Genomic DNA, 19706 nt, shown 5'->3' on the forward strand with positions numbered 1-19706 from the left:
AAAACAAGAAAAGTTCTATTGGGACGGTATCCACAAATTACGTGAAAGATGGGGAAATGTGTAGCTAGCGATGGACATTACTTTGAATAAAGCACTTTTGATGTTTATCTTGAAATTATGGTGTTTTCTTTTATTATAAAATCTGCTATTATTAACCAGTACACCTAGTATTTTGGGGTGTTATTTTGTTCAGTCTTGTCAAGCAAGGTTAAACTAAATTGTGTGCAGAATTGTATCAGTCTGAGATGGACCACATTGAATAGAAAAGCCTAGATATGATGAATATCTGGACTGTATTCTCAGCAAGAAATTCTCCATCAGCCTGGTGCTACTAGGTATTATCATACTGATTTCTACTGGTGTGTTTTTCTTAGTACTACTCTTTGACATACATAGCCCTTAGGGCAGTGGTTCTCACCCTGTGGGTCGAGACCCCTTTGGCGGTCAAGCGACCCTTTCACAGGGGTCGCCTAAGACCATCCTGCATATCAGATGTTTACATTACGATTCATAACAGTAGCAACATTACAGTTATGAAGTAGCAACGAAAATAATTTTATGGTTGGGTCACAACATGAGGAACTGTATTTAAAGGGCCAGAAGGTTGAGAACCACTGCCTTAGGGTTTGTTGCTGGACTTACTGGTTTTTGACATCAATTCGGACATTTAGCATAATGAGAGGTTCTCTGAGTGCATGAGATGGCCAGAAAAACATCATACTTATAAAGCCAAAGCCAACCTGCCTGTAAAGGGATTATTTATAGCCTGAGTAAGGTACTTCACATAGGTTCAAGATTACAGGAATTCTCACAACCTCATTTGTCAAATACCAGGTTGAGGTTAACATCATACTTCAGTTTTGGTATTTAAATCATCTCTTCATACAAGGGAAATTCTCCCTAAAACCTGAAAGCTAACTTTATTTGTCCTTCCTAAGATATACATTACCTGCTGGGCTATTGAGGCCCAATTGAAAATATACATTAGCTATTACACGTTATTAAACATCTTGTTCTGGTGACATTTAGCGATGTTCAGTAATTGGCTTAATGAACAGGTGTGCAAGTATATTAGTTATGCAGATGTTAATTTGCAGTTACATGTGCTGCCTGATTTGGGGGGTTCTTGTCTAAACTACAACCAGTAAGATTTGTTCCTTAATTAGGAAATCATTACAAAGTATGTGTGTGTGATTCCCGCCATTAGAACCATTACTCTTGTTTAATGTGCTCTAAACTTCCGGAACACCCCTGGTAATGCCATTCCTATGGCTTCAGGTACTATGCAGGTGTTAGAATGAAATCTACCTTTCTGTGGGACGCCTGAGTTAGTGCACAGCTGTAGGCAACAGAGAAGGGACACTTCACAGCTGTGCTATGCGACATGTAAAGGGAGTCGGAAACACAGTCTCCTACTCCATACTGCATCAGCTTTTCCTCCCAAGGTTTGGTAAACAAATGTGTTATTTCTCACAAAATGGATTTAAAAACAATTTAAAAGAAATTGTGCTTGCTTACCATGCTGACTAATTTTTACCCGTATTTTTTTTATTATTCTCTCCCCTATTGTTTCTGATTGCTAGCTACACTTGGTCTTTGGGATTGCCAAAGCTAACAGTTTATACACTATAAAAAGGGATGGGTATATTTATGTAATTTAGTCATATCTTTTTCATTTTTATGTTGCAAAAATAGACATTGGCAAGCTAATATAGCTAACACCCATGTATCAGCCTCCCAGGGTAAGCAAATATTAACATTTTGTCATATGTACTGTAGGTCTTTGGTTTTAAAGAAATAAAACATTAGAGATAAAGTAGATATTTCTAGGGTGCTACTTGTTCCAATGTCACCTTGCTCCCCCAAGACAAGCACTGTAAATAATCTGCTGAGTATCTGTTCCATGTTTTTATAATTTTAACAGAGGCCTGATGCATGAAATTCATGCAAGGGGCTTGGCCCTTGCAGCCCCAGCCGGCCCCTGCAGCCCTGGCTAGCCCTTGTAGCCCCGGCTTCATCCTGAAGGTCATCTGGATGGTCGTCCAGTGTTCGTTCTGCTGTTCAGTCTAATTAGCATATTAGCTCTTTATTATATAGGATAATAAGCTTACATACTCATTTATAAGCAATATAGTACATAAGATTAGTTTGCACTTTATTTTTTATTTAGATCAGTGGTTCTCAACCTTCCTAATGCCATGACCCTTTAATACAGTTCTTCATGTTGTGGTGACCCCCAATTTCATTGTTACAAATTGAACATAATTAAAGCATAGTGATTGATCACAAAAACAATATGTAATTATATATGTCTTTTCCGATGGTCTTAGGCGACTCCTGTGAAAGGGTCGTTCGACCCCCAAAGGGGTCGCGACCCACAGGTTGAGAACCGCTGATTTAGATGAATGCAATTGCATCATTTTCTACCACTTTTATTTTTCCATTCAGCATCATATTTGGGATCTATCTCTGCTGAAATATTTAGCTGTAGTACAGTCACTGTAAATGCAGATTCGTATTTCATTATATAGTAATGCCTCCATTTGTGGACCTCTATTTAACAGAGTTTGGATTTTTTTTAAAATATATTTTATTGATTTTTTACAGAGAGGAAGGGAGAGAGATAGAGAGCTAGAAACATCGATGAGAGAGAAACATCGATCAGCTGCCTCCTGCACACCCACTACTGGGGATTTGCCCGCAACCAAGGTACATGCCCTTGACCGGAATCGAACCTGGGACCTTTCAGTCCGCAGGCCGACACTCTATCCACTGAGCCAAACCGGTTACGGCCAGAGTTTGGATTTAACGGACAAAATTTCCAGTCCATATGCATATGTGAAAATTAGCACACAGTTCATGTAAAAATGCTTTTAAACCAATATTTGCTTATAATTGAATAGGTTGGTTTTTGTTATTAATTCACTGTTATTTTAAACAGATTTTAGCGAATAGGCCAGATGTTGGAAAAAAACACTATAGTAATTTCACCGACATAAATAAATATTACATATCTACATTTATAGTCTACATATTTAAATCCAAGAGTCGCTTCTCATAAACAGTGTTCGGGAATTATCAGCACATGATCACACTGCATTGCTCATGGTAATTGATTCTGTTGAGTGGAGTGAATTTCTGCAGCAGTTTTAATGGGTGCTGGCTGATGTTCCCACGTGTGCTAATCCATGCCCCAGCTGCATGCATTTGTTTACTTGAGGTGACTGGTGAAGGCACACATTTACTAGACCTATTCATTGTAAATTTAAAGTTGCAGTAATTCATATGAAAAACTTTTCAGTGAAATTAACTTTCCATACATACTTAATTTTAATTACACAAACGTGTCTATATAAGTAAAAATAGGTAAACTAATTTGTCAATTTTTTAACATATGCATTTGGAAAATCTGCTTTATTATATAATAGACTTTCAGAATTAATAGACAGCCCCTCACTTGAGTTACTGGTAGTCTGTTTTATCGAATATTCCACAGTTTATCCATTTCATAACCTCTGACATGTGGGTTGTTTTTAGTTTTGTACTGTTGTAAGCATTGTGACAGTGAACATCTTGTCTCCTTGACCTTTTGGCATACAAGTGGAAGGATTGGGTTATAATTATGAACGACACATCTTAAATATATTAGATGTTAATAAATGTGTATTTTAAGGTTGTTGGTCTAATTTTTACTGCTCCTGTTGGCACAATCAATACCCTGCCTCCTCATCCATACATGCATTTATGAAATGTTTTTGTTATTTCCAATTTGATGTCTGTGAAATAGTATTTCATTGGTTGTTTTCATTTGCATTTCCCTGATTACTGGTAAAATTGAGCATTTTTCTGTTACTTGCTATATGATCTTGGGCAAATGAGTTAATTTTCCTGTTCTATAGTTTTCTCCTTTGTGAAATGACAATACTAATACCAATTGTATAAGGTGATATAAAATTAAATTAGTGTCAGGCACAGAGCATATATTTCTGGCCCCAGCACACTTCTGTTGCGCTACTCTACAGAGCATATCCTATATAACAAAAGCCTAATATGCTAAGTGTCTGACCGGCCATTCACCAAATCAAAGCATAATATGCTAATGATATGCTAAGGCCACTCAACTGCTCGCTGTGACGTACACTGACCACCAGGGGGGCAGATGGCCAACCTGTCGACCAGTTGCTATGATGTGCACTGACCACCAGGTGGCAGACGCTCCGACTGGTAGGTTAGCTTGCTGCTGGGGTTCGACTTATCAGGACTGAGCGAGATGGGCCAGACACGCCCTGGAGCTCTCCCATGTCCCTCCCCAGCCCCGATCATGCACTGGTGGGGTCCCTCAGCCTGGCCTGTGCCCTATTGCAATCCGGGCTGAGGAATCCTCCCCACGAGTGCACGAATTTCATGCATTGGGCCTCTAGTATTTAATAAAAGTTGACTTTGGTGGTGGTTGTGATGATTGTGGTTGTGGTTACTACTAGTAGTAGTACTACTGCCACTATTATTATTGTTATAGTTATTATCATTAATATTACAATTTCTTCTTTTGTATGTTGCATATATGTGTATTATACATCTTTATAATATGTATGTGTATAGATATGTATATGTAATCGTTTGCTTATTTTCAGTGGTTTGTATGATATCTTCAGAAATGCAAGGGTAAAGATTTTTACAAAAGAGTGGAAAATAACAATTAAATTTAAAAAAATCATTGTAGCTATTGCACATAGAAATTATAGATTTCCCCTGCCAGCTGTTATCATACTTGCACTCATTTTAACATTGACTTATTAATTGAGTTAAAATAACACCTATTTCAACTCATACAGGAAAACAATATTAGAGTATAGAATATAATTAGAATCACTTCTGGAATTGTATACATGTGGATAAAATATGTATTTATGCAGGGAGATCACAATCCCTATATTTATGTGATATATGTAAAACAGCAGTTGGGCATTTACTTATTGATTATACATATATATGTACATGAACTTACATATATTTTTAGTATGGTTTTGACACTACTGTTAGCATTATTTACCCTGGCTTTATATATAGTACACTTAATAGAAAGTGTCACTTCTCCACATAATCCTTATAATATGATGTGACACATCAGATGATGCTGATTAAGAGATGCAATATTCTCTAATGTGGAACTATGGCTATCAACAGCAAGAAGAGATTTTATTAGTGATATGTACGTATTAATTTAAGATATATTGTTATTGATAAGAAAATTATGGATGCTAAATATCTTTTAGAGATACTGCCATAATTAGGAGTTTACATATAACCATGTATTTAAGAGTATGAGTAGATATTTCAGTCTTGTGTACAATTGTACACTCATGCTAGGCTAACACATTGTGAAGGTGACAAGTATTTGCTGGTGAAAGAATGAATAAATGAATGAATGACTAGTATTCTGACTTTAGCAATCAATCTTTCTTACTGGAATTTTTAAATAAATTAAAATAGTTATAAAATTTGTATTATTTATGATTAGTTATCACTGTGCAAATCACTCAATGTTGCCCATTTCTAATATCTTAATATTTGCTACAAATTACACATTTTGTCACATGTTCTATGCATCCACTGGGATAGTGGAAATTAATAGGAAATTTCTGAATATTGCCTAAATTTGATTGGGGAAAGAATATAATCATGTTTACTTTATTTACGCTGATGAAAATCCCTCAGTTGTAAAGGAATAAATTTATACTACAGTTGCATGTAAAAATCCATGAATTAAAGGAAATAGAAGAATGCTCAGTGGGCATTTTACCTTAGATAATGAGTATCTTGATGTTAGCATATCTTTAATAATAATACAAATGCTTTATTATTATATCATTATCTTCCTACCGACAGTATTTTATAATGTTTCAGTATTGTTGGTCAGTTAGCTGTGCCAATTTATGAACCCAAATTAATTCAATCCATTGGATTCAAACGTAGTGGCTATATGGCTTTTCTTATGCTCAGTGAGAGATTGCATTGACTGGAGGTCTCATTTTGGGCCTGCGGACCATAGAGCCATTGATGACTAAATCAGTTCTTGAGTTTTTGTGTTGAAGTTTAAAATCTCTTCAGTCGCATCAAAGTAATTTCAAATAATTATAGAATCTCTATAATTTATTTTAAGTTTTTAAATAATTTATATTTTATTGTTATATGCACATTTAATCAGAGGTATACCTTCTTAACGTTTTTTAAGTGTACAGTATAGTATTGTAGACTGTAGATACAATGGTGTGCTGCAGATCTCTAGAACTTATTCATCTTATATAACTGAAACTTTATTCCATTTGAACAGCAGCTCTCTATTCCCCCCACCCTCCAACCCCTGGCAACCACCATTCTACTCTTTATTTCCATGAGTTTTACATTTTAGATTGCTAATATAAGTAATTTAAAGCATTTACATAAAGCATTTAGATTACTTATATAAGCATTGATCCTTCTGTGGTTCACTTATTACAGTTAACATGTCTTCTAGGTTCATAGGTGGGATTTCCTTATTCATAAAGGCCAAATAATATTCCATTTTGTGTGTGTGTCACCTCTTCTTTATTCATTCATTCCTTAATGGACATATAGGTTGTTTCCATATTTTGGCTATTGTGAATAATGCTGCAGTATACATGGGAATGCAGATATTTCTTTGAGATCCTGATTTCAGTTTTTTTGGATATGTACCCAGAATTGATTGCTGGGTCATATGGTACCACTATCTTTCATTATTTGAGAAATTGTCATACTTTTTTCTAGAGAGGCTGCACCATTTTATATTCCTACCAACAATGTACACAGGTTTCAATTTCTCCACATCCTCACTAACACATCTTTTTTTTAAATAATAGCCATCCTAACAGATGTGAGGTGATATTGTAATTTTGATTTGCATTTTCCTCATGATTAATGATGTTGAACATATTTTCCTATATCTGATGGCCATTTGTATGTCTTCTTTGGAGAAATAACAATTCAAGTTTTAATCAAGTTATGTAATTGTTCATTTTTTAATCAAGTTATGGGATATTAAAGTTTTGTGAGCATTAGAAACATATATGGAATAAAAGCCTAGTAGGACAAATGGCATTTTGTAGTCATTATGAAAACAGGAAAATTTTAATATATGAAGCCTTTAATACTAGTTAGGTAAATTTTATGTATCATTGCCTCTCTTCAAATTCTCTACCAAGCCTGTGGTTGTGATTGCTAAGGATGCTTTTAGAGACAAGAAAGCAAAGGGCAGTAACAGCCACTGGGCAATATCTAATGATCACGAACCATTATTGTTTGTGAAAGTCTGTCTAATTAAGAGGCTATTTTAAACTAGCTTTTCTCTAGTAATTCTCAGAACAGTAGCACCCACTCATGGAATTCTTACCATTTCTTGAACCCAGGATGAAGCCAAATTGCATACATAATACAAGAGAAATATAGTAGGATTCAAAAAACAAAACTGTGAACTCTAGATATTTGAGACATCTAATCTTAATTTTAAATAACTTGTTCATTTAAAGAGGAGAGAGGATGAAGTCTATTTTAATGAAAAATGCAAAAATGAGGCATACAAAATGAGCATTATGTCTGTCTAGGATAATCAGGAGGCTGTTAGTTTGCAGAATAATCTTAATGTATCCTTCATGCTACAGTATTTTTATCCTATATATACTTGCTTAATCAGTCTCCTGTAATGGGGTTTAAAACATATCGAGAAATTAGGACAGTTGTCTTGGCTATTACTTTGGGTTAAAACTAATGAATGATTTTAGAAGTAATTTCAGTATGATTCAGATAATAATTTTTTTATTGACAAAGGGAATGACTCTTGGACTGTCATTTCTTTATATAGTTGTCTTAAGCTGGGGGTGGCTTGAAAATTGAATCAATTAAAATGCTGATGATTGCATAGGAAAGACTCTGTGCTCTTAGAAAGATCATTTGAGGAACATATGTGATGATTTTAAAAGAAATACATTAAAAGTCATTTTTCTTGCCCTGACCGGTTTGGCTCAGTGGATAGAGCGTCGGGCTGTGGACTGAAGGGTCCCGGGTTCGATTCTGGTCGAGGGCATGTACCTTGGTTGCAGGCTTGATCCCCAGTAGGGGGCATGCAGGAGGCAGCTGATCAATGTTTCTTTCTCATCGATGTTTCTAACTCTCTATCCCTCTTGCTTCCTCTCTGTAAAAAATCAATGAAATATTTTTTGAAAAAAAGTCATTTTTCTTCCAGCACTAGCAATAACTATTGTGTTGAGTAAAGATGGCAAATTACTTGTCATCTCTGAAAAAGATTATGATTTTTAAGTGTAATTACTATCTAGTCTCCTTAGACTCTAAGTCATTTTAGGTTGGTGATACTGGTAAAGTTTAGAACTGTTAGGACTTTAGTTATTCAGATAATTTATTTTATAGTAAGTTATTTGATTTTCATGTATTTTGCACCATGAAAAAAAAGTTGGTCTTAATGGACCTGTAGTATTTTGATACCTTCTGTAATATGTCCAGAAAGTTTTCCAGATGCTAACATCTGTGAACACATAGCTAAGCAAAATGTACTGTGGTTGTGTTGATTTTTCCTCTAATGAAAATCAGTAACTCCTTTGTGATCTCTGTACTAAAGTCAGATAACTTAAAATACTAAAGATAATTATTGCCTCAAAATTTAAAGTAATAAAGAGCAGGATTATGACTATATAATTGAGTGATGAAATTTAGGAACATGAGTTTGGGGGCAAGAGTATATCATTTCACTTGATCAAACAAAAATGTTGGCTTTACTTTACTCATTTTTTTATGGCCCCATTACCTAAAAACTTATTTTTATATTAGAAGTAAACTGGTAACACATGAGTGAATACAATGGTAGCTGCTGAATTTCTGTATTGGATGGTTTAGGGATTCGCCTGCCATAAAGCTTCATTTTCATAGCAGCCAGCTGGCCAAGTTGCCTTTTACTTTGGTTTTTGGGATGGCTTATTTGGGGGAGGGCTGATGGAGGTAATGGGGAGCTAAAGCCACTCCTTGGAACTACCACTCTACACAGTTTCAGGTCATTTGAATTCTTTATGAACTATAGGATTACCTTTTGAATACAGCATAAATATATCTTCTTTTCTAAGAAAGCAAACAGTACTAAAAAATGGTGAGGGAGAAAGCTAACTTACTCAAAAGACCTGTCTCTGAGGTTTGTTAATTATGTTTAAGCAAATGGGTGCTACTGTTGTGCAAGTTGCAAATGGTTCATTTCTATTCTTCAGATCAGTCTCAGCAGGAATTTTTATATGGCAACCTGTTTAGCAGTTAAGTTACCTTAGGTACTTCAAAGCAATTTCACTGAATTAAAGGGATGCCTAAATTTTAGCATGTTAGGATAAATGCATGTCTTTTTCCTCAATTAGTCCAAATTAGGGAGATTTTACTATATATTTAATTCCAGTGCTGCTTCTAGGTACCTGGTAAAGGAGTAATTAATGTTGCACATTAGTTAAGAAGCAGCAATTGATTTTTGGTTCTATTTGGCTTATCTTTTCTGCTTAAGTGCTGATATTTAATTTGTTGGGAAACCTCTAAACAAGTCTATATTTTTATGTTTATCCTCTTCCTTGAACTAATGAAATAAACACATTTATTGATTTTCGCATGCACTTTATTAATGTAGTTAATATGCCTTAGTAATGTTATTCCGTGCATTTGGATTAGCGCCATTATTGTTTATGAATCAACATTTTTCTTTCAGTTCAAAAGAATGCAGAAGCTTTGGAGGAGAAGCCCCAACCTACCAAGAAGAGGGTGAAAGAGCTGAGAGTTTTGGATCCCAAAACGGCCCAGAATCTGTGTATGTGCTATTTCGTGTATAGGATGGTGGTGAGAGGGTGGTTATTGAATGGATTTAAACAAAGTTGTAACTTCTTCGAACAGGCATGTTTAGCATCTACCAGAAACACAATTCTGTGTAAACATGATTTGGTTTTCCTTTTTGTGGTTCAGCCAGAATAGGAGGCCACCATAATTTAGTCTTCCTCAGGTTTGACGAAATGTATGAATAATAAAGTTTTGGAAAGTGCTGATAATTCGACCTTGTCAGAGGACCAGTGAGACCTGTGGCAGAGCTGTAAAGAGTTTTGTTTTCCTTCTGCCTCGGCTTGGCAGTGACAGGTTTAGCGTATTCACTAGTCCCATTGGGCAAATCCTTTTCTGATCCTCCTTTACGTTTGAAGTAATCGTGATGGGAGCTAGATAAATGGTTAACCACTGCACTTTAAAACTGGTTACTAAACCTTAAAACCTTTTACAAACCAGTCAGCCCTTAAGTATACTTTCATTAAAGCAGCCGGACAGTTAAAGCCGTCTTCATTTAAGTAGGCCTTATGTTTTACTTTGACAAATTTCCCCCTCTGTATTGAATTTAGCATTCTTTGTCACCACAGTAGACTGTGTTTATATTCTGAGAATACTAAAACACTCTGCATGAGAAATTTCAACACATCAAGCATTTCTAATTGCGCACAGAGATGCCATAGGAGTTTCTTTTGTTAAAAAACGTGCTATAGGGAATCCGATTGAAATAAACAGCTCATCATTCTCCTGTCAGCCGGAATGTTGCTGTCGGAATAGCAGTCTCCAAATAGCTATTGTGAATGTGTATGATGCTTATCTGATGGTACATTTTTTTCGTAAATATGTTTTCATTGATTTTTTTAAGAGAGAGAGGAAGGGAGCAGGGAGGGAGGGAGGGAGGGAGAGAAAGGGAAAGAGAGAGAGAGAGAGATAGAGAGAGAGAGAGAGAGAAACATCAACCAGCTGCCTCCTGCAACACACCCTACTGGGAATCCAACCCATAACCTGGGCATGTGCCCTGACCAGGAATTTAACCATTGACCTCTTGGTGCACAGATCAGCGCTCACCAATTGAGACACACCTGCCAGTAGTACATTTTCTTTATAAAGTGGATGTTTAGTGTTGTGTGTTTTTTAAAACACAGTATTATCTTAATTGCTAGTTGATATCTGTCAACATTATTAATTTTGATTATGGAGATCCCACTTGGTGTTGACATCTAGGTAATAATGTACCTAGACAGTATGGATTTTTTTTAAGTGCCAGAGAAGTCATAGGGACCTTTACATGAAAAAAAATTCTTAGGAATATATTCCTGTTCTGGTGATAAGAACAAACAAATGTTCTTTCAAAGGTATGTGTAGTGGAGGCTAAAGTATAATGTATTATTGAAAAATACTTTCTGAGTAAGCATAAGCTTTTCTGAGTATAATTTATTGAATTATTTTAATATGACAGAATATGTATTTAATTAAGAAGATGTTGACAAGGGAAATTGTGATTCAACATATAAAGCAACTATTAGTGTAGCACGTGAATGTCAGCAGGAATGCAGAGAGCAATGATGTTCAGACCCTTTAATTATTTCCTATATGGGAGAAATGCTATATAACTTGATATGCTTTTCTTGTATTTGGTTACTTTATTGTCATTCCTGAGAAGTACTGTGTTGGATGCATCTGACAATCTCCACACTGAATTCTACTTTGAATTAAAAGGCCCACTTGAAATCAAATCTCTAACTTTTCATGGGTCATTTTGTATCAGCTCAATCTAAAATGCATAAACATGTAGTTGTCACTACTATTAGTATGAATTTTATTTTGTATATAAATATGTTAGCTGTAAACATTAGATCCTGTGATAACAGGCCATTTTACCTATTACTGGTAGAAGCTCAACTGGTGTTCCAGTTTGGAGACAAAGGCAATGAGTGTTTATGAGTGTAGTAGTGTAGTACTTTGAATGGGAGGTACTTTTGTTTGTTCATAACTCTGTAAATTAATATTAGTTACAGAATTTTCATGTTTCAAGTCTATGAAATGGGAATCAGGTATTTATTAGGATGTTAAAAATTTTATGCTGTTCTGTTTTTAATAAACTCTATTTTTATTTTAGCTATCTTCCTTGGATCATATCGTATGCCATACGAAGATATAAAAAACATTATTTTGGAGGTCAATGAAGACTTGTTGACTGAAGCCTTAATTCAGGTAACTTGCATATTTTCCTTTTAAAATTTATTTTCACAGGTATTCCTACGTTGCTGTCTTCTAGAATGGAGTTGTAAGGAAATATTCTTCTATATTTGGATTATACAATCAGGAGTATCTAGCTGTGTTGATAGTCAGAGTACTTAACGTAGAAGATCTAGGTTCTGTTTCTATTTCTTCCATTTATTAAACATGTGTGTGTGTGTTTTTAATTTAAGTTTATGCATATGTAGACATATCATTCCCTATTATTCACTGTACAGAAAATTGCATGTATGTCATCATCATAGTGACTCTGTAAAGTAGATACCGTTATTATCATTTTATGGATGTAAAAGAGAAGAGGCCAACAGGTTAAATAGCTTGCTCAGGATCAGTGGGTAAATGGTAAAGTTATCCTTTGTTCGGCACTGAACGTATGCTGGGCATTGTGCCAAGCATTTGATATATTTCATTTCATTGACTCCTACAGCAATCTTATGAGATCAGTACTAACATCCTCATTTCCCAAATAAGGAAACTGAGGCTTAGAGAGATTGCCACATGTCACATAGCTGGTGAGGGGCAAAGTAGCAGAGCTGGGCTTCAGAACAATGTCTGTCTGTCATGACTCTAAAACCATTGATCTTTCTAGTCTATTATTCTGCCTCCTGTGGGCAGACAGGTTTGGCTTGCTTTATCTCTGCATCGTCATCTGAGATCACAGGGCCACTGTGATGATTTCATCCAAAAAGTGCTTTATTCTAGAAATCTAACATATTATTAGAATTCTTGGTATGTCTGCCCCTGTCTGTTTTAATTTCTAGGAAGAAACACTGCAGAGATTTGCTGTAGAAAGGCAGTCATTGTAGTTTTTTGTTGTTTGTTGTTGAGCCATGCCATTTGCTTTGATTTTAAGAAGACTGGTAGTTTATGCTGTCATAATTGTGCCATATCTTCCTCAGCCTGTCTCTAAATCTCAGAGAACCAGTGTTTGTCATTTGAGCAGGTTGTGTCTATATGGAATTTCTGTTAACCTAAAAGTAAAAGACCTTTCAAAGTGAGAGGCAAACAAGTATTTATTTGAGATCACTAAGAATAGCTATTCTGGAAACACTGATTCAGGCAGAAGCTCAACTGGTGTTCCAGTTTGGAGACAAAGGCAATGAGTGTTTATGAGAAAAGGGAAGGGGAATAATTGCATTAGTAGAGGAAGGCATTTCTATTGGTACAGATAACAAACAAACATAGTGGTGTTAATTCTAAACAGTGTTTTTTGTTGTTTTTGTTGTTGTTGTTTTGGCTATTTTGTTAATCCAGTAGTCATCAGTCCAGTAATCATAATAATTGCTTTCTTGTTATCTTTGCAAACAGGTCTTTTTCAAGGCACAAGGTTGCTTAGGCCAATCCAAAGGTTATTTTGCCCTGTTTTAACATCCTGAAGATTTAAGTCATGAGATGTACAAGCCAGTTTCTCTGACATGGCAGCTCTGGCTCTGTTTTAAAGTGGCTCTGTTTATATTATTGTTTACCGTTCCTTCATTTCGTAGTTTACCTTATGCATATGTTTTAAATATGTTCACTTTCTATAGGACTAAGGTTTAGTCAGTTGATATAAGCTCTTCATTATCATGACACACTCAGTATATTATTCTCAGTAAAAATCCCCTTGTGGTAAAATTTTTAGAAAACTGTTTTTAGAAAACTGTTTTTCTCTGTGCAACTAGCAAGTCCATAGTTCTGTGAGTGGAAATGCAGAGCTGAGCACATGTCTCCTGTCCTCCTTTGTCCCGTGCTTCTCTGTGCACTAGTCAGAATGAGGACAGCATTAAGCCTAAATGTGACTTAGTTCTCTCTTTTTTTCAATTGGAAGTTTAAATTTAAATTATAAAAAAAATCACACAAATATCTGACCCCTACTTAATAATTGAAGCTTTCTAGTTTTTTTCTGTATAACCCAAGTATAGTAAAATAGAACCATATTTTGAAGAATTAATCAATGCAGTCATTTATTCTACCCATTAAAACTGTGTAGTTTTTTCTTCATATGCCTTGGTAAATAAATAATGTAAATATGCGGAATGCTACTGTGGTATTTATTTCCTGGCAACATTAAAAACTATTTTTAAGTCATGTTTTCACCTCTTTAGGGAATGTAAGAAGAGAAAGATTGTCGCTATAAGTGTCCCTTTACTATGCAACACGTTTTTAACATGTGTCTATAAAAATGTATTACCTGGAATTTTTGTAGCATAAATAATATAAAGTTGTTTCTCTCTTTAAATTGATCCAGTTGGGAGGAATGAATTGCTTATAATTTAGAGATGGTAGTAAATTACCTCTAAATTGTTGAATTTGTGGGCTTAATCTTATCCATCATGACAAAACAACTGCTTAAGAAATCACATTATTATTAGATTGTACTCTGGGAAGGTGAGTGAAGGAGAATCACCAAGTGCTGATCCTGCCAGGATTCTTTTGTGCATGTAACACCCTGTGCTTCTCTGAGCCTGTCTTGTCTCTTCCTCTTTTCTAGATCTCCCTTCCCTTTTCTAAGCTTCTACCTCTTACTGGTTTTCACATATTTGTATGTTTTACCCCTTGCATGCTTTGCCCCACCAATTTTGTGCCTGCTTTTTGTTGAGGCCTTTTTCTTTCCCCACCCCAGACTGCTTTCCTTCTCAATCATTGCCAGATACTCTATAATTTTCTCTCATTTCTTCGCCTTCTCAATCAAAACTCATTTTCTTAGTTATGATTGTAGTAGAAAACAATTTAACATACAATTTACTAGTATGCATGATTGGAATTGCGCTGCTTGGATACATACAAGGCACAACTGGTGAGTAACTCACCTGGGTTATTGAAGTTAATGTTGCGTTTATCCAGACCAATCAAATGTCTCAGTATCTTCTGGTAAGCAGGAAATCCCTGGGTTGAAACAATTATTTCAGTTTCCAGCACCCAAAAGAGTGCTCGCACCCTCGGAAAGAAGAAAGATTAGAATCACCAGTGTCTCCTTCTCCATCCCATCCCAGAAACATTGGCTTCAGTGATGCAAAAGTAATATCAATTTGCCATTCATCGGAGCTGTTTGCTATTTATGTCTAATTACCATGTAGCACATCGATAATGCATAACATTAAATATGTATCATCAGATTAACTTTGTTGTAAGCTCTAGTTGATTACAGTGCTCAACTCCATCCATGCATAAACGTAGTTTGTTGCTCATGTGGCGTGGTTGTCTCCTCATAACAACAAAACAACAAAAAACAATTAAGGACACATTACTTTCGAGGGACTGGAATTGACACCAGTATTCTCTCTCCTAGTGTGGGTCAATAGGCTTTTCCTGCCAAATACCTAAACTCTATTAGTTGTCTGGCAGGATAAATGTCTTAATAAAATAAAATAAAAATTAGCAAGATCAAGCTCAAGTTTTAAGGTTATTAATAAATGAAAATACTAATATCTCTTCTATTTAAAAATATCTAAGTCTAAATTAGAAACTGAGTTTACAATGTGGAAGAAGTTGAAATGTCCAAAACTACTTACAGCACATAGAAACACTTAAAAGTAATCATATCCTGAAATTATTGAGGAGCTTTTAATAGATGCAGTTATGAGTTAGTTCCAAATAATGTGCACTAAATTTAGGTGATTTGTAGGGTCACTTCATCTTTGAAAATCTGCTTCAGGATAATTTAATTTGATCTATTGAGAGAAAAATCTCAGACCAGTTAGTGTTTTTAGGATATCAGTGGTAAAAATTAAATATCTGTAGACATACTTACATATAGAACATTGACAAAGAAATGAAACTAAGAGTTTCAAAAAGTTAATTAAAGCCTTAAGGGAAAAATAAAAGTATGCTCTATTTTGGAACATTATTGCTTATAAATGATTCTTAAATGCTGTGGAAATTCATGTTGGTAGGGAGTTTGTGGTCATATTCACAAAGTATATGCAGAAAAAATATGGTTAACAGAGACGGTAGTATAATAATGTTGCAGAATAACTTGCAAAGATATTTGTAACGCAGGGGTTGCTAACCAGGGGTTCACAGCCCCCTTTGGGGACTCGTTGGGAAAATTCCAGGGCTCCTGAATTTGGTTGTGAACAATACTGCATCCTATTTTCTTTTACTTGTAACTGATATTTCACATTTCATTTGATTAACAATGTGGGCAATATACCAAAGTAATATTATCAGTATCTCTAACTTTGTCACTAATAGAAATAATAAATATTTTCATATCACATTAAATTTGTGGTAGATATCTCGAAGTATTGTTTGTAGTCATTACTACTTCAAAATTATACTAGTTATTAAAGCTGCCACTAGATCTTATTTTTGAATGCTTTAAGCAAGAAGCACATCCATGATATCACAACTTATTTTTTGAATATGTTGATATATATTTCAATATAATTGTTTTTTTATTTCTATATACTTATTCTCTATGGAGAACGGATCTATAAACTGGTATAAAGGGTTCATGGCACAAACAAAAAGGTTAGAAATTAGAACAGGAAAGTTTCCCAATCAAGATGGTAGGTATGAGTCATTCTCAACTTCAGTTCCCCCTCACAACTATCCATAGAAAGGACACCATTATAAAAATCCCAGACCTAGGGTTGATTCAAATGCACCCTCCTAAACTAGAGAGACCAAGAAGGACTGCATTAGAAGGGTAAGAGGTTCAGCTACATTCTGACCATATTGCCCCTCCCCAATCTGGCAGAGTGCTGCACCAGTAGGGCCTTCATGGGCCTATGGCTTCTCCAGTGGAAAGAGAGAACCCTAGGTGGACATCCAACTAGACCAACATTATGGGATGCTTCCTGGAAGACCCACTCAGGTCTCGCCTCATGGACATTCATTGGCAGAAACTGTGGAGCCTGACCATTGAGGATCAGAAATAGATGGAGAAAAGGGCATGGGGCATAGAGAAACCATCACTAAGATATTGGTTGACCACATTACTGCTTTCAGGACTGCTTGAGAAGAGATCCCATCCTATAGCTCTGCCCATCCTCAGAGCTACTTTGATGACCCCATCTAGCCAGGGAGCTCAGTTGGCAGTTCTACCTGATTCGAGTCCCCAGTCAATGGCTGTACCAGCCATGGAGCCTGTTCTGCTGTCATCCCCAGACAGGGAGCTAATTTATAGTCCTTCACACATGCTGATCATAGCCTGTAGTCTCACCTGGTCAAGAAGCCTGGCCAGAGAACCCAGGTAGCTGTGAAGTCCGTCCTACAACCCTGCCCAACTATTGAGCATGCACTCTGGTCCTGCATAACCAAGAAGCCTGAACAGTGATTCTGGGCAGCCTCAGAGCCCAACCTACACTAACACCAAGACACAGTCCAGCCTATAGCCTTTCCCAGGCAGTGAGCACAACCAGTTTTATGCCCAACTATGGACTATACCCTGTGGCTCTACCTGGGTACAGATGGAGCCCCCTCTCAACCAGAGAGCTCATCAGTGTTCTTGCCCAACCGTGGAGCACATTCAGTGGCTTACCTGATTGTGAAGGCCAGTCAGAGGGCCAGCCCAACATCAGGGAAAAGCCTGTGGCCCCAACTGAACATGGTCCAGCCAGCAGCACCATTCATTCAAGGAGCACAGCCTAAGGCCCACGCTAACCAAGAGAAATTGCAGAACCCAGACCATAACCCTGCCTAATGGCAGAGTCCAACCTGTGGTACTATCTGTCTGGGAACACAGCCTGTGACCTCACATGACCAGAGGTGATTGTAGAACCCACCTAGTAGCCTTGTCTGACCAAGGAACACAGCCAGTAGCCCCCAATGGCCTTGGGGGTCTACCCAGTGGCCCTGTTAGATTGCGGAACCCAGCCAGCAGGCCCAGGCTAGAATGCGGAACCCACCCTGTCTGACCTCAGATAATAGGCAATGACCTCATCATGATAATAATTCCTACTTGTCCCCAGACACTACCAGTCGACACAGCCAGTACCCCAAGGTGAGTTGACAAGTGGAGGTCTTTACATGCTGAAGCAAACATGTAAAATCTGGAAGAGTGAAACCACTTAATCAAATGCGCAGATACTATTTTAAGGTGTCAAAAATCACAAAGAATCAGGTAAAAATGGTACAACCAAGAAAAATAATAAAGACTAACACCTGACCCTAAAAATTTGGAGGTTTATGAATTTTCTGAAAGAGAATTCAGAATAATCTTAAAGGAGTTCAGTGAACTACAGGAACACACAGAAAGACAGCTAAACACAAATGGGAAAACAATGGGTGAACAAAATGATATTGTAGCCATAAAAAAAAACACCCAAACAGAAATCCTAAAGTTGACTGAACTGAAGAATTCAATAGAGAGATTTAATATCACACTCTATTAAGCGGAAGAATGTCTGAGTGAACTGAGAGATAGGTCTTTTTAAATTATCCAGTAAAATAAATAAAGAATGAAAAAGAGTGAAGAAAGCCTTGAGGACCATCAACAAATTTCTCTCTCAAGAGAATAGTACAGGCAAGGAGATTATGAGATGATATATAAAAATATTAAAAGAAAAAAAAACTGTCAACCAAGTCTACTACACATGGAAAAGCTGTCCTTCAAAAATAAAGAAAAGGTAAAGATCTCAAAGAAAAGAAAGATTACCAGGAGACCTATAGTACAAGAAAATTTACAAAGTATTGTTCACGCTGAAATGAAGAGAACACCAACTTACACCATACACAAAAATAAACTGAAAATGGATAAAGGACTTAAACGTAATATGGGAAACCATAAAAATATTAGAGGAATCCACAGGCAGCAAAATCTCAGACATATGCCGAAGCAATTTCTTCACCGATACAGCTCCTAGGGCAGTGATAGCGAACCTTTTGAGCTCAGCGTTTTTCAGCATTTTGAAAAACCCTAACTTAACTCTGGTGCCCTGTCACATATAGAAATTTTTTAATATTTGCAACCATAGTAAAACAAAGATTTATATTTTTGATATTTATTTTATATATTCAAATGCCATTTGACAAAGAAAAATCAACCAAAAAAATGAGTTCACGTGTCACCTCTGACACGCATGTCATAGGTTCGCCATCACAGTCCTAGGGCAATGGAAACTAAAGAGAAAATAAACAAATGGAACTACATCAAAATAAAAAGATTCTGCACAGCAAAAGAAACCATCAAGAAAACAAGAAAGCCCACTGCATGGGAGAACATATTTGCCAATTTATCACTGATAAGGGTTTAATCTCCAACATTTACAGGGAACTCATATAACTTAACAAAAGGAAGATAACCCAATAAAAAAAATGGGCAATGGACCTAAATAGATACTTTTCGAAAGAGGACATAAGGAAGGCCAAGATACATATAAAAACATGCTCAAAGTCACTAATCTTCCAAGAAATGCAAATCAAAACGACAGTGAGGTACCATCTCACACCTGTCAGAATGGCTATCATCAACAAATCAACAAATGCCAAATGCTGGCAAGGATGTGGAGAAAAAGGAATGCTCGTGCACTGCTGGTGGGAATGCAGACTGGTGCAGCCACTATGGAAGACAGTATGGAGTTTCCTCAAACAGTTAAAAATGGAACTCCCATTTGACCCAGTGATCCCACTTCTAGGAATATATCCCAAGAAACTAGAAA

At 36.3% G+C, this 19706-nt stretch overlaps 1 protein-coding gene across 1 annotated transcript in view; it reads left to right on the forward strand.

Moving 5' to 3' along the window:
* DIAPH2 (diaphanous-related formin 2) overlaps positions 1–19706 on the forward strand; it is a 550233-nt gene that overhangs the window by 163568 nt on the left and 366959 nt on the right. The window contains exons 13-14 of the mRNA XM_014541049.1: positions 9764–9862; positions 11984–12078. Coding sequence (XP_014396535.1) covers positions 9764–9862; positions 11984–12078 — 194 coding nt within the window. The remainder of the gene's footprint in view (positions 1–9763; positions 9863–11983; positions 12079–19706) is intronic.

This window comes from Myotis brandtii, unplaced genomic scaffold (assembly GCF_000412655.1).
Source record: "Myotis brandtii unplaced genomic scaffold, ASM41265v1 scaffold259, whole genome shotgun sequence".
NCBI lineage: Eukaryota > Metazoa > Chordata > Mammalia > Chiroptera > Vespertilionidae > Myotis > Myotis brandtii.